General features: G+C 38.5%; 1 protein-coding gene across 10 annotated transcripts in view; it reads right to left on the reverse strand.

The window, feature by feature from the left end:
- KATNIP (katanin interacting protein) overlaps positions 1–15,090 on the reverse strand; it is a 66,912-nt gene that overhangs the window by 18,071 nt on the left and 33,751 nt on the right. For 9 of the 10 annotated variants that reach the window (XM_072878498.1, XM_072878499.1, XM_072878501.1 and 6 more), the window contains 5 exons: positions 12,543–13,277; positions 11,774–11,982; positions 8,483–8,546; positions 4,698–4,875; positions 2,043–2,208 (listed from right to left, as the gene is read on the reverse strand). In XM_072878498.1, the coding sequence (XP_072734599.1) occupies positions 2,043–2,208; positions 4,698–4,875; positions 8,483–8,546; positions 11,774–11,982; positions 12,543–13,277 (1,352 nt within the window). The remainder of the gene's footprint in view (positions 1–2,042; positions 2,209–4,697; positions 4,876–8,482; positions 8,547–11,773; positions 11,983–12,542; positions 13,278–15,090) is intronic. The other variant, XM_072878506.1, reaches the window with a different exon arrangement.

Raw genomic sequence — 15,090 nt, forward strand, 5'->3', positions numbered from 1 at the left:
GGGAGTGTTTCTTAGAAAGAACAGCAATACTTCAAGAGACAGATGTCATGGTGCCCTAGGTTTACAGTCTAAAGTCTCTTTACTGTGGCCCAGCAGATACCTTGCATCTTCAGTTTTCCAAATAATTTATTTCATCCTTTTAAAGGATTGCAGTTATGAACTCCTTGTTTAAATTGTACCCACTAACTGCTATGGGACTTACAGGTGTGCCACCTGCATGCATACTTTATCAGACTCACCTCTTTTTTCTACCTAGCAAAGTAAACGGTGAAAATACACCTTTCTTTCTTTCCTTCTTTCTTGGTTTGGCCTCCAAAGACCAAATTCCATGTTAGATTTTAGGGATTTGGCTATTTCTTTCCCTCCTTTAATAACTGAGACCCACATACAGGGAGTTGATTTGGTGTGAAAATTCATGTTCAAACTTTTCTCCCCTGCTCTGCCTTGGAGAAGGCTGGGCTTCCAACAGTAGTGAAAAACATTCCACGTCACCACTTAGAGACAGTTCTTCATATTGTATTTTGTACACAGAATCACAGAAAGATTTAGGTTGGAAGGGACTTCTGCATGTTGCCAGTCACAGCTCCTGTTCAGAGCAGAGAAGCCTGCAAAACTAAATCAGGTTGCTCTGGGCCTTGTCAAATTTAGCTTTGAAAGTCTCCCATCACTGCATACTGTCCCAGAGCTGTACCACTCTCATAGGGAAGAGTCCTTTCTTTATGCTGAATCATATCAATTAAGTAACAGCTTTTACTAAAAACCCCTAGTTGTTATACAGGGGTAACAATGGCAAGCTTACATGGTAAGCTCAACACACTCCTGAACCCTCCCATGTGTCAAACATGTTGGGTTAATGCAATGTATTACAAAATCATGTGCCATATGTTAAAATCTCTAGATCATTAGTGGCTTAAATGGAAGATCTTACACTCTGGCCCTCTGGGAGTCTTTGGCACTCAACAACACCCCATGCTGATAGTAAAAGATGCCAGGGCTCTGTTGTGGAGAGGGAACACCTCCTGTTTATGTAGTGTTCATATTAAAGTAATTCCTGGAAGGTCAATTTACATAAAGAAGCAGTTCTGCAACTTTTGCCACTACCTTGCCCGATCCTATGAAAGATTCATGCCTTCAACTTCAATTCTAGATTTTTTCCCAGAACTTTGCTGCTTCTTTTTGTCTTGTCTCTCTCTAGTTTAATACATACCAACATTTTTCTTCTTATCTATTGACTGAGTGTGGACATCAAGAATGCAACAGTTATACGTGAAAGGGAAGATCTGGAAACAAATAGATTCATAAACTTTCTGTGCAGTGAACAGCACTACTTCTTCATTATCATTACAAGTGCATGTATAGCTTCTGAGAAAAATCAGGGAAACGAGGGACAGCCAAACTCAGAGTGCCAGCAAGATCTCCAACATGATCTCCAACAGGTGTCAATTGCCAGTCAGTTCCAAGAATTCAATAAGAAAAAAAACAGAAGGCAAGCAATTTGGAAAAAGAAGAGAAGAGGTATGTTATACAATTTTAGCTAAACTACTTTAGCCAAACCGTTTGAAGAAGTCAACTTTCCCTAATAAACGTCAGAGTTCTAGAGACTCTTCTTGCTTCTTGGAAAAGGTAGTATTGATTTACTGGCCTTCTGTAACTTACCTAAACAGAATTTCTGTTGGAGAAGTGTCCCCTGTTCTACCATTCCCTGTGTTCCAGGAAATAAAGAATCATATGGTAGGCCTAAATACTAGATACTGAGAGGATACCACTTCAGAATCATATATCTTGAAAATAATATGTGCTATTGTATGTGTCTCTTAGAAAAATCAGCTGTGAAGATTTCTTTAAACTATCTCTGGCTTTTTTTCAATATTTGCTGTTTGTGGAGACAGAAATGCATTATACCTGCCACAAAATTCAGACTCAGACAATCTAGAAAGATTTATGGTGATCCATTAAGGCAGCTATATTCATTCATCACAGTACCAATTTTCCAATGCACTGCTGTATATTTTTGCTGGCAGTGCTCCTTTTCTTTTACTTACCCCTCTAAAGGTATCCTCTGGAGATTTATTATAGTTCCAAAAGCGAAGCCCTGCAATACTTTCAATTTTATCAAAATGGATTGTGAGCAGATGATCTTCTCCAAAAGAGAATGGAATAAGCCACATATGGTCATCCTCTACTGTGATATTAGTCCCATCTATTAACCTACAAAGAGAAAAATCCATTAGCTGCAAAAAAAGAAAAGCTTGCTTTTCTCACAAAAATCAGGTACTTTACTAGGTGTTAATTTTTTCTAGATGCCACTTCCAGCTGCCAGGGCTTATTGTGCCCATGTGCATGCAACTAAAAAGCACAGTAAACATAAAAAATAATATGCAATTGTTGAAGTAAAGACAGTGTGGGGAGGAAAACTCTATTTCCTTTAGTTGGGTCCCTTTGAGGAAAAACAGAAAGATCCTTAGGTTTTCCCTGTGTGAACAGGGGCAGGCAGAGGAAAGCTCAACTACCTTTGTGCCAAAATGGCTGAAGGCAAAACTCTAAGGCCCAGACATAATATAACTTATTAATACAGTTCCATGCCTAAACTAGTGTATCTGGCACTCTGCAGTGTGTTACTATGCCAATGCAACTATACTGAATCTGACAAGGAGCTGGATAACCCAGAGAAGAAGCAGAGTTTGTTCACACCCTTCTTCATGTGCACAGTCAGGCACATTCCTGCTTTTTTAAAAAGCTTTCTACCAGCATGACAATGTGTTTTCATAAGAGCACAGACTTCAGGCTGACTAGATAAAGTTCATTCCATTATTTCCTCATTTTGGAATTCTGACTTTATATTCTTCTACCACAAAATATGGCATACAAAGATGTAGTAAAGGAGAGTATGAATTAATTGCCCACTGTAATTACTTTGGTACACTGCCCTATGTACTTACTATTTATTTAAAAGTTTAATGGAAGAATGAGTGCCAAACTTGTCAGTTCCTTAAAGAAAAAAACTGAATAATGACTCTTTCACAGAGGAACTGATTAGGGTGCCCATGAGAGAAGACACAATCCTTGACTTGGTCCTGAATAGTACACAAGACCTATTCCAAATGCTACAGTTGAAGAGCACTGTAGTGTACTCAAATTCAATGTGCTTGCAGAAATATCAAAAGCAAAAAAAAGCCCCTATTTCTTGTGCCCAAAAAGATTCTTAAGCAAAAATGATGAAATATATTTAAAAAAAAAAAAGGAGCAACAAAACAAAATAAAATCATTACACGCAGCAGAGAGAATATTAAGGGATATCAGACTCGAAGCACAGAACAAGTGTATCCCACTTACTAAGAAAGATGTTAGAGAAAAGGAGGACTTGAAAAATCAAAGCCAGCTTGGCTCAGTGGCAGGATAAAGAAAGTTATTACAAGCCATCTTTCAACAAAAGTCATGATCAAAAAACCCTGAATTGATAGGATCATAAACTCTGGACGGCTAAATGTGCATGCACAGGCCAAAAAAGAGTATGAAGGCTAGCAAGCAAAAGGTACCATAAATAAAATTCCTCAAATACAACAGGAGCAGAAAGCCTGCCAGAAATTCTGTAGGATCAACAGATGACTGGGCTGTAAAAGGAGCATTCAGAGAAGATAAGACACCAACAGAAAAGCTAAATTACTTCTTTGCATCTGGGTCCATCATGGTGGAGTCTGGAGAGACTCCACCACCAGAACCTCTTCATCACAGGGGATCTCATAGGAAGATTTCTTAGACCTTGGTGCCTACAGAAGAGATTTTCATACAAACAGGCAGAAGGACTGAGGAACTGTATGCAAGTAAGCTTGGCATATGTATTAGTCAGATTAGCAGAAATTACAAAGAACAGAGTTAGTGTACACGTAGATAAATACAAGATTCTAAGGAAGACTCAACAAAGACTTTGAAAAGATAAGTCCTAATTCATAAACTTATTCACAAGACCACAAATATGCCAGAGGACAGGATTACAACTGAAAATACCATTTAAAATCGAGATATGACTCAGAAACAACAGGATGCAGCTTTAATAACAACAAATGCCAAGTCCTCTCCAGACCTATAGCCTATGATTTCTATACTGCTACTATTTAGGAAGTACTAGTTAATTTGAGGAAGTATACTTGTCAATGAATAAAACTTCATTGGAATTACAAAAAAAAAAAACCAAACCGCTGCAGAATTGCCAAAAGAACGGCACCTATTTGCGCAATACCCTAACACACCCTCACTCTTTGCTAACTTGAATATTTTCCTTGAAATTATCCAGAAATCCTGCATAAATATCACTGTATTTGCATAGACAGATGCTACAGAACGCCCACATTTCTGCCTGGAAAGTCCTTAGCAGAGATACCAACCAGGCATGTTATCATCTCCTAACTCAAGCACCATCTTTTGGAAACATCTCATTTGTGTTTCTACAATAAGCTCTTCCTGGGTAGCTTGTGAAATCCAAGAATGAGCTGTGATGGTATAAAAATCATATTCGCATTAACATGTGTTAACATAATAAAAGTTTATATAATTCTGTAACTTCATAAAGTTTAATGTAAAATGCATCTAAAATTGATAAACTCCAAAACTGTTGGTGGAAACAACAGGCGTGGGGAAAAAAAAAAAAAAAAAGAGCCCTGCAGAAAATGCTTGCGCAATTCAACTCTTTTGCTACTTACTTTTCTAATGTTCTGGAATCTCCTGTAAACTCTGGAAGATCGTTTAAGTCTTGGGGTGAAGCAGAAATCTGTTCTGTACTTATTTTTAATGTGTGACCATTCTTTCCTATCACTTCAAGTCCTGTCAGTCCAAGGTAATGAGAGTCTCCCCAGGTCATGGTAAAATTCAATTGCAGGCCTATATAAAAGAATATACATATAATATATCTATAGACATACTTACTAGCTTGAAGTAAGGAGCCAATATAAGCATGCATGCAAGCCTCAACGATTAGCAGTATGTGTATTTCGTTTAGATTAAATAACTTTATATGCTGTGTTTGGATACTTCCTGGTCTGCATGCCTACCTCCATGGAATAGCACAGTATCTTCTGTAAATCTGTGTTAGACCCCTTTACTGGGCTATCAACATCTTGTTCACTCATAACTATACAACCCCTGATCAAGCATGTTATCAAGTGTCTCATTATGTAGATTGTAGACTGACAGTAATTCAATGACACATTTAAGCAGTTACATGACAGATTTTGTGATTATGCAGAGACAGAGAAGACCTATTAGTCTGAAGTCTATCCATCATCTTTTGCCAGCTAAATGACTATATAGACTCATATAAATCCAGTCTCTCATAAATCCATAAATTGTTAGAGAACACCAACTCATAGTTAAACCAAAAAACAAATTTGGTTTACTAATGTGTTTAAGTTACTATCTTCACGTCAGAACTGGACACATGGAAGTATTTTAATGGGACAGCATTACTGAAAAGCAGCAATGTCGATTAGCCTGCATCTCCAGAAAATAAATAGGAAAGAAAAATTGGGCAGACTAAAGATTCTTCAGGTCCACCTTTTTCATGCCTTACTGAAAAAATATAAATAGCATATACAGATATAACAAGTAATATTCCAATCTGATCAGGTTCCATAAAAATCCATCACTGTAAATTAAAAATATCTTTCATTTCACACATTACAGAAGCCCAGAAATAATCAGGTTGGATAATGTCTAAAGAAGCACCAGTAGTTGTGATGCCCTGTAAAACAAACAAGCATTAAAGCTATTAAGCCATCCAGCCCAATTACCTATAAATAGCTGTAGCAATTTACACGAGACTAAGTCTTGATATACACATAAATTCACTTGGGCATAAGATCTCTTTAGCATTTGCAAGGACGCTAAGAAATAAATAGTTCTATTAGATGACAAGTTTGGAGCTATGGCTACATTGATATTAGATGCTATTCCCAAGGCCATTGCTAAGACTAAACTTGCTTAGTGTACAAGCATGCAAGAGTTCTCAGGCAAAACCAGAGTACATTTTCAAACAAAAGGGAAACGATAGAGTGAAGCAGCTATCCGCACAAGGTTTAATATTCACATCACCATGCAATGCCTTCACAGAATCTCAGAACGATGCATGGTGGAAGGGACATCTGGAGGTCTCTAGTCCCCCAGCAAGCTCAGAGTATGTCCATTAGATCAGGTCTATCAGGAGCTTATCCAGTAGAAGTTTGAATGTCTCCAAGGCTGGCAGATTTCAAAACCTCTCTCAACCTCTGCTCCAGTGTTTGACTGCCCTCAGGGTGAAAAAGATTTCCTAATATCCAGTTGGAAACTCTTGTCTTCTACCTTGCTGCTTCTACTGCCTCTCAACCCAACCCTATGTGCATCCCTGAGAACAGCCTGGACCTGTCCTCTCTATGCCCTCCCGTTAGCTATAGACAGCAATCTCCCCTTCACCTTCTCTTCTCCAGGAAGAACAAACCAACGCAGCTCTCTCATGTTTTTCTCACAAGTCAGGTACTCCAGCTGCCTGACCATCTTGGTCACCCTCCTCCACTGGCCTCACACCAGGATGTCTATTTTCTTCTTGTCCTAGAGAGCTCCTTACTTAACACTGTACTCCAAATACAGTCTCACAAGCGTCAAACACAGGGAAAGAATCCCCTTCCTTGCTCTGCTGGCTGCACTCTTATTTATACATCCCAGGAGGCAGCAGGCTGCCTTTACTGCAAGACCGCGCTGCTGACTCTTGTTCAACTTGTGGTCTTACAAGGACTTCAGGCCCTTCAGTGCAAAGCAGCTTTCTTAGCCAGCTGGCCCCAGCCTGTCCTGTGGCATGGGTTATTACATCCCACATGCAGGCCTTTGCATTTGCCCTGAACTTCATGAGGTTACATTAGGTAACATCATGAGGTTATAATTTCTTCAGCCTGTTGAGGTCCCTCTGAAGAACAGCCTTGCCCTCCAGCATATCAACCACTCCCTTCTGTTTGATATCATCCACAGCCTTGCTGAGATTGCACTTTATCCCATCATCCAAGTTCTTTTGAAAAAATACATTAATCAGTATAGACTATAGTATTGATCCCTGAGGATCCCTCTAGTAACTAGCCACTAGCTGGACTTTGTACCAGTGATAATCACATTTTGAGGCACTATTTTTCCTTGACATCATGACTGGCAGCAGAATGAAAGAGATGAAAACTACCTACAACAGGTCAAGAATACAAATCCTCAGTGACTCCATGCACAATTTATTACCAGGAGTCCCAGATGAAAAAGGCAGTACTGATCCTAAGTTTTGCACAATTCCCAGTAATTTCCCAAAACAAGAAGCAACAAGAGGACTCTCACTCCAGGTCTAAAGGACCACCCCACAGCATAAGGAGAACAAGGAACAATATACACAGACAGGACAGGGTAAGTAGAAATCATTGGCAAAAGTCAGGTTGTAGCTTCTAGTTGTTTTTCTGCTTTTGTGCAAGGTCATTTACAAAGATAGTCCCTTGTAGCAATTAATGGCAATTTTTTCCTGTGTAAGACACTAAATTGGAGTTTCTTTTGCATTTCATAAGACATGGAAAGCCTCCCTTAAATGCAGCTAGCTTTCTCCAGCTCTTTCCCTGCAAGAACTCATGGGCATCAGGAACTCTTTGTCTGGTAGAGACAAGTTAGCCCACCAGCTGATTAACAATATCTTGTCAGTATGAGAGACTGCATCTGCTGAGCTCTGAACCACACCCTCACTATCTTTTTCACCCACTGTGAGAAATGGGAGGAGTAAAGGCATCTTAAGTTCACAGATATGAATTGATCATAGACATGCTTACAGATAAAGTTCATAGATCTAGATATAGCTCATAGGTCATAGATCACAGGTCATAGGTATAGTTCACAGATATGTGGCTGAATAAGCCACAGCATTGTGTGTATTTTCAGAGAGCACATAGTAGGTTGCTAAAGACTTTATGCCAGGCCCAAGAACCAAATTTCTTTTGTGCTGATCATAGGATGAGGAACTGATACTGAAACTTCTGGGCCATTCAGAAGCTCTCTGGAAAATAATTTAAAGGCCCATAGAGAGTTATTTTTGTATAGGATAAAGAAATCAGGTACTTTAAGTACCAGATGTAACATTCTGGTCTAGCTTTACTGTAGGGTTTCTGTTGTCAATCTGATCTGAGAAATTCAATCAGTCTACACAAATACACAGGACTGGGAGAGAATTACTGGGTAATGGACACAGCTATTACAAATCCCATTCAGGGACTAGGCAAATGGCTAGTGTTATTTTTCTGAGATTAAAAGCCAACTGTTACGATATAATGTTCTAAATGCCACAGTAAACAAAGCTTCTGCCCTAAATATTCAATTACTCTTCTTTATTCCAGACCTGACATCTGTCACAGAGTTCTGTACAGCTCTGACAAATCAGATGCTCCTTGATAACATGTTAGGGGGGAGGATGGTTAAGCAGGAAGTAAATGTAAGAACTTACATTTTCCAGTAAATATTCCTGATTCCTTGGGTATACATTCAGAGAGAGGGTCTGGCTCTTGAACCTAAAAAGTAAACCAACAGGTGCAATGAACGTGCATATCATATATATATTACAGACATATCATTTATAAAGTGGGGGGGGGGGGTGGCGTTTTTTTTTGTCTATTTCCTTTTTTTTCTTTGGATTTTTTTTTTTTTTTACATCCAGCCTTTTGTATATCAATCTCCCCTTTGCCTCACCACCCAGGCTGTCCTGCAAATAATAGAAAACATGCCCCAAAATGTAGATCATATGGGTCCTTAGAAAGTCAATACTATTAGGGATTTTTTTTGTTAGTGCATATAGGAGTGTTAAATGGGAGACTCCCTAGTGTGGGCCACCTATTCTCAAAGAGGCTGAAATTCTTAAGTCACTCTTATTTACCTGCAGACTGCCATTAGCTAATGATAATATGCTATATTTGCCACATGTTGCAAATATATTGCAGAGACAAGAAGTCTGGAAGGAAGTTAAGACCTCAGAGGGTGCCACCACAATTTCTTCTCAAGAATCAAAGGGCAGAACAAACAAGCAAACTCGTCCAAAAGCTTGCATTTGTTCTTTGACAATACTAATTAATAATAGCCTATGCTATTCAACATAGCAAACCAGAAAGTGAATAAACAGATGATAAAATTTGCTGATCACACTGGGGCAATTAGGGTAGTAAAGACAAAGGACAACTGCAAAGGGTTGAAGATAGACCTCATTTCATTGAGTGAGTGTGATAAAATGGCTAATTATGTTCACTGTAGGTAAATGTAAAAATGCTACACAAGGAAAACAATCCTAATTTTACACATAGAGTATTGGGCTCCAAACAAAATAATAGCAGATTAGAATGAAATCCTGGCATTATTATAAGTAGTTCTACAAAAACATCAGCTCAATCCTCATTAGTAGTCAAAAAGCCAAACAGGAAATTAGAAGTCCAGACTCATTCTCTATAGTTTCATTCATCATTAGAAGTAGACTTCCTATCATCCAGAATACATCAAATGGACCTATATTGTGCCCAAAAAAATTAAAAAGCTCGTCAACACTTTTCTCCTACTGTTATATTAGATCTCTGCAGTGTAACCACTGACATCCTGGATCTTATATGTGTATGTTCCCAGACTGCAATATACTTCATGTAGTAGCAAATGTCCTTGTGGCAATTAAGTAGGTGAAACTGAACAAGAACTGTGCACTGAAATAAACACACACAGATAACCTGCAGAAGATGGAAAAAACCCCTCCTATTGGGGGTACCCTTCTTGCAAAACAGTGACTCTATCTTTGATGTCTGATGCGTTTTTCTCAGAATAACTTTAAAAGCCCAGCCTGGGAATTAAAATTTACAACTCTACTGAATATCAAAACCCATGGATGCAATAAAGCTACTGGTTTTATAGAATGCTGAATAATGCCCTCCCTTGCAGGCCATAAACCATCTGTGCCAAGCCACCTTATCACCTCTTTTCTCCCTCTTCCTCCTTTCTTGGCTACTCAGAACCCTTCATTCCACTGGTTCCCACTATCTTTTCTTTAAGATATGGTCTAATTTTCTACTATTTCAACTATTTCTGCTTGTGAACATTGTCCTACCTGTGTTCTTAGATCCTTATGGCTAGAACAAAATACCACCATAGTACAGGACTTATTGGAAAAGCAATAAAAAGTAGAAAGTATTACCATGCTCCTACGCCTGACCATACTGTATAGCACCTTCCATGTGAGGAATAACTAAAGTAGGACTAACCATTCCAGAAAAGAGAGAGATTTAGAAGAGATTGTAACAGAGGGGCATAAATCTCTTGAGTGGCTTGAAGAAGGGAATAGGGAATAATTCTTTAGTTTCTTCCAACACAAAAACTAGGGGCCATTAAATGAACCTAGAGACAAACAGAAATACTTTTGCTTGTGTTTGTGCTATGTATGTGTGCTTTGTGTTACATTCTTTGTGCTATGCAAGTTAAGCTGGGAAACTTACCACTGAGCATTGTAAGTTGTAAAAGTGCACATGGGTTCAAAAAGCTAGTGGATTAATTAACACAACAAAAATCCATGGCAGGATAATAAACACAAAGGTTAAGTCAAAAAGTTCTTGTGAAACAAATTTCTAAAGGCTGGATGAGTGTTTCAGAGAAACACCACTGCATGTTTGCTCTATTCTTACATTCTCCCCAGGCATCCACTATTGGCCACAGTCAGAGTTGGGTCAAGTGCACTACTTACAGATCTGACCTGCTATAAAAGTTGATGTCTTAAGGATTACTGAATTCATGGGAAAGACATGGATAATATTGACAAGAAAGTAACACACTTCCATAAGAGCTTTTGAAAAGTTCTGTAGTCAGTGCAGTAAAACACTGATTCATCCACTGAACCTGCTACAGGAAAAAAGGGTGAATGATCAACAGGTAGAGACTGTTCAAACCCAATATTAGTCTGAATGACAACTTTACGCTGGGGAAGACAAATAATCTAGTAGATCTGTATCATTCTGATAGCATAAGCATCATCTACAAAGTCTTGATGGGACCAGCAAATATGGAATGACAGGGAGATCAATGGCTCAGTCACAATGGCTTTTGTTATTCCATTGCTGATACAGCATGTTGAGGTCCTCCAGTGCTTGAAAATACGGCCTTCCTCCAAGTAGTAAAGTACCTACTGTATGGAATAGTAAAGGGGCATTTTTATGCTGCAAAATACACACCGACCTGTGGAGATGCTAGTCGAAAAAGTAAAGAGGAAAAAATAAGGGGAGGGTTGAGAGGGGGAGATCTTTCTCACGTTAAGAGACTTAATTTGTGGAGGAAGAAACAAGCAAGACTATGCTCTGTGTGGAAAATATGGAAAAATCTTTGGGTTGGAGTGACAGGGAGCACAGCTACTCATTACATGAATAACTGTATGGTAAAAATCACTGACAGTGGCATAAACCTTCGAGAGCACCTAAATCAAAAAGAACTCCCTCTAATCTCTGTCCAAGTACGTAAAGAAAAAAATATATATACAATCCAGTATAGCCTTCCTTGTAGTCTTATTAATTAATCAGGGAAACCAAAATCTGGAGGACCTCTTGGGCTTAAAAAAATTGCATAAATTATTGAGCTGGTGAAAAAAATTCTTCAAAATAGACATATAACTGTATTAGCTCTTCTGCAGAGCTTTACTCCATCATGGAAATCAGTGTCTCCTACTTCCATGTCATGTTTCAGAAAGACATTTATAGAGAGTTCTGAACATAGAGGCCCCTACCTGTTGACCCTCTGTTCTTAACCCCGCTTGTGTAAAAGGTCTTTCATCTCCCTCCCTATCAGCAGTTGTTGGCCTCTTTAGCTCTTCTTCATATCTCAAGAAGCTGGCATTTTCCATTTCTCCATCATATGTCTCATCATAGCAGTATATAGCTTCAAGAATATCATCATCGGTAGTGAACAATATAGTATCCCCAAAGTGCTCTGGAGCTGAAGGCAACACAGAATTAAATGGAGAAACCATGCAAAAGAATATAAAGAGTGATAAAAACTATATTCGGTCCTTCATTACATTTAATTTGCAGTAGTGTTTAAAGATAATATATGGTAAATTGATACTGACTACTGATATAATTAGTATGTTCATTCTCAAACTTCTACTGCACAGCAGAAAAACCTAGAGAACTCAGGCAAATTTCAAAAAGAGAATGTGAAAAAAGGTTCTCCATCACCTTTTCCAGAAGACCGTATCTGTGAAAATAAGTAAAAATCTGCAGCTTTTAAATGTCTAGTGACTATCTGATGTTATTGAAATATGGTCTTGCTAAGACATCGTTAAGAATAGAGATTGGCTCTATATGCTACTAAAATTCACAATATCATTGAATAATGCATTAGTGGGTTTTGCATTACATTTTAAAATTAAAAGGACTAAATACTATACAAAGTGCCAGCTTGCTTTGAAGTAGAAAGTGATGACAAACAAGCTAAATGTATTTGTTTGTATTGTACTGCTGTTTCCACAAAGAAAATAAGAAAAGATAGCATACCTCCAGACAAGGTTCCTGAAGCTTTCGCAATTTCTCCTTTAAAGATGCATTGTTCATCTAACACCATTATAATGTCTTTCACACCTCTGAAAGAGTGTATGCGAGATTTATTATAATTCCAAATCCTAATCATAGCTACTTGACAGGAATTCACAAAGTCAATAAAGATAAAGTGAGGTTTTCCAGGGGTAAATGGTGCTAGCCAGAGATGCATATCATCCTGCGTCCGATTTACCCCATCAATTAGGTTGCTTATTATTCTGGGATCGTTGCCATAAGCTGGTAAAATATTTATATCAGGTGGTTCAGCTGTTATTTTTGAAATCTGAACAGGCTCTCCTTTAGAACTGAAAACTTCAATTCCATTAAGACCAACATAATGTCTGTCTCCCCATGTTGTTCGAATGTCTATCACTAAGTGCTGCCCATAAGGTAAAACAGGAATTTTAAAATCATTTCCATCATGTGCCTCCACAGAATTTTCTTCCTCTTGCCTTTTTGGTAGTGTTTGTAGTCCCTCTTTTCTCATTTGCTGATATTCTCCAGGCCGGTTGATCTTCTGTTGATGCAGAAACTCATCAAAGATATCCCCTTGAAAATCCATGTTAGAGATGCGGCCACGATGGGAATAATTAAACTTTACCAAGGAGTTCCATGACTCCTGCAGAGTGTGTTCTTGTTCACTGTGCCACTTTGCTCTAGAGGTTGGTATGTCCTTGATAGAAAAGCCTTCATCTGAAAACAACATTACATAGGCATTTAATGCATAAACAGGACTGGAAGCAAACCACTACAACACGGACTTTCCAGAATTATGCTGGTCATATTTGTGTTCCCTTACTGTGAAATTCTGTTATACTAGCACTTTTATATCACCTCTCTATTATGAAGGCTACATGTCCCAATTTCCCTTCCCCGTTTAGACATAACAAAACCAATCACTTTTAAATATTGAAGAGCAGAGCACATGCCAAGATACAAAAAATGCAACTAAGTTTGAGACTGTGAATTCTTGACTCAACATTTACAGAAACTGGGATTTTGCCCAGTGATACTTATTGTGTGGCTGTCACAATAGTCCAAACCACCTGTCTGCATTTCTGCAGAAGATCTTTCATACATTTGGAAATGGCTGAACTGGTAAAGTTTCTAAAGCATTACAGAGAAAAGCTAGTGCTTCCTGTCAAAATCAGCCCCATGTATATAAAGAAAAGTGGTGAGAAAAGAAGTAGGTTCAGCATACAAGGAGGACGAGGTGAGCGTTGCATTCTATGCAGGTAAGGTCCAAACATTTTTCTCACTTTTCAGGAAGTGTGAGATGTAGAAGGGGGATAATGACAAAGTACCTAATGGGAACACAGTGGGGGTGACAAATTAGAGGGGCGCAGTGGGAGCGAAGCATGCTCTCCTTGTGACTGCACTGAGGAGCTGCTTAATTTCCATCTTAAAACAATTAAGAGCAGATAATAGCAAAGATTTTCAATAAAGCTGTCACTTATGTATTTTCTTCAAATAAATGAAGAAAAGGAAGTGGAGTGCTAAACAATTACGGGCCCATGGGCTAGATTTTACTTCTGTACGATGTCCTTGAGCGGATAGTAAAACAAATGGTTATCAAGAATAAATGCCAATTGCGGTAAAATGCAAAATAATGTTTTCCCAAAAGACTGCTCAAGACTAAATTTTAACTTTGTTTTTGGAAACACTGGGAAAAAGGCAATGTTCCTAATCTATCTATGGCCAATAATAATTTACACTGGGGACAAGTGAGATAAAAATAAGAATTTTAAAACAGATGGGAAACTACCTGAAAGAGGGTTGTCTTCCAGAATGAAAGGCTGGAAACCAACCTGGCCACTCCTCCCCACCCCACAATGGAAATAAAGATAGGAAGCAAAGGTACATATTTCAGAGAACATGAGTCATTTGTAAGTCACTTTCTTGTTCAAACCATTGTCCATATGGATACTCCTGGGGTGGGTGATCCCAAACAGTACTTCCCAGAGCCTCACAGTTTACCTGAAGAAGATACTGTGTATATATTTACCACTTTAAAATGTCAAAGCTTGAAAATTTCAGGATGAGCATGTACAGAAGAGTATTTGACATCCATTGGCTTTCCTTGTTTGGGAGGTTTTTTCCCTTTTGTTTTTTTTAAACTTTTTTTTAAATGTTAAGCACTTCAAGCAGTACAGAGTTTACAACTCTGAAGCACTTCTACAGCAGTTCAATAGGAGTGATTCTCAATGGGAGGTTAACAGGTTTGTTAGCTACATTAAGGAATGACAACAGGAGAAGCGGAGCTCTAAAAAGAAAGCCGAGAATAGCCCGCAAGCAGAGTTGAATGGCTGAAGGCTGACAGGGTTTGGCATTTTTTTTTAGAATCTAAAATTTATTCTTTTTATCAGAGCCATGTGAACAATAAACTCTGCATGTAGATAAAGAATATCCCACTTGCAGATGTTACAGATGCATTCCCAGCCTTCTGCATGCCTGAGAGGATTGTATGATGGATGCTGTCCCAGAGTCCGGAAACAATGACACCTCA

Source organism: Ciconia boyciana, chromosome 13 (genome assembly GCF_034638445.1).
Source record: "Ciconia boyciana chromosome 13, ASM3463844v1, whole genome shotgun sequence".
Classification (NCBI taxonomy): Eukaryota; Metazoa; Chordata; class Aves; order Ciconiiformes; family Ciconiidae; genus Ciconia; species Ciconia boyciana.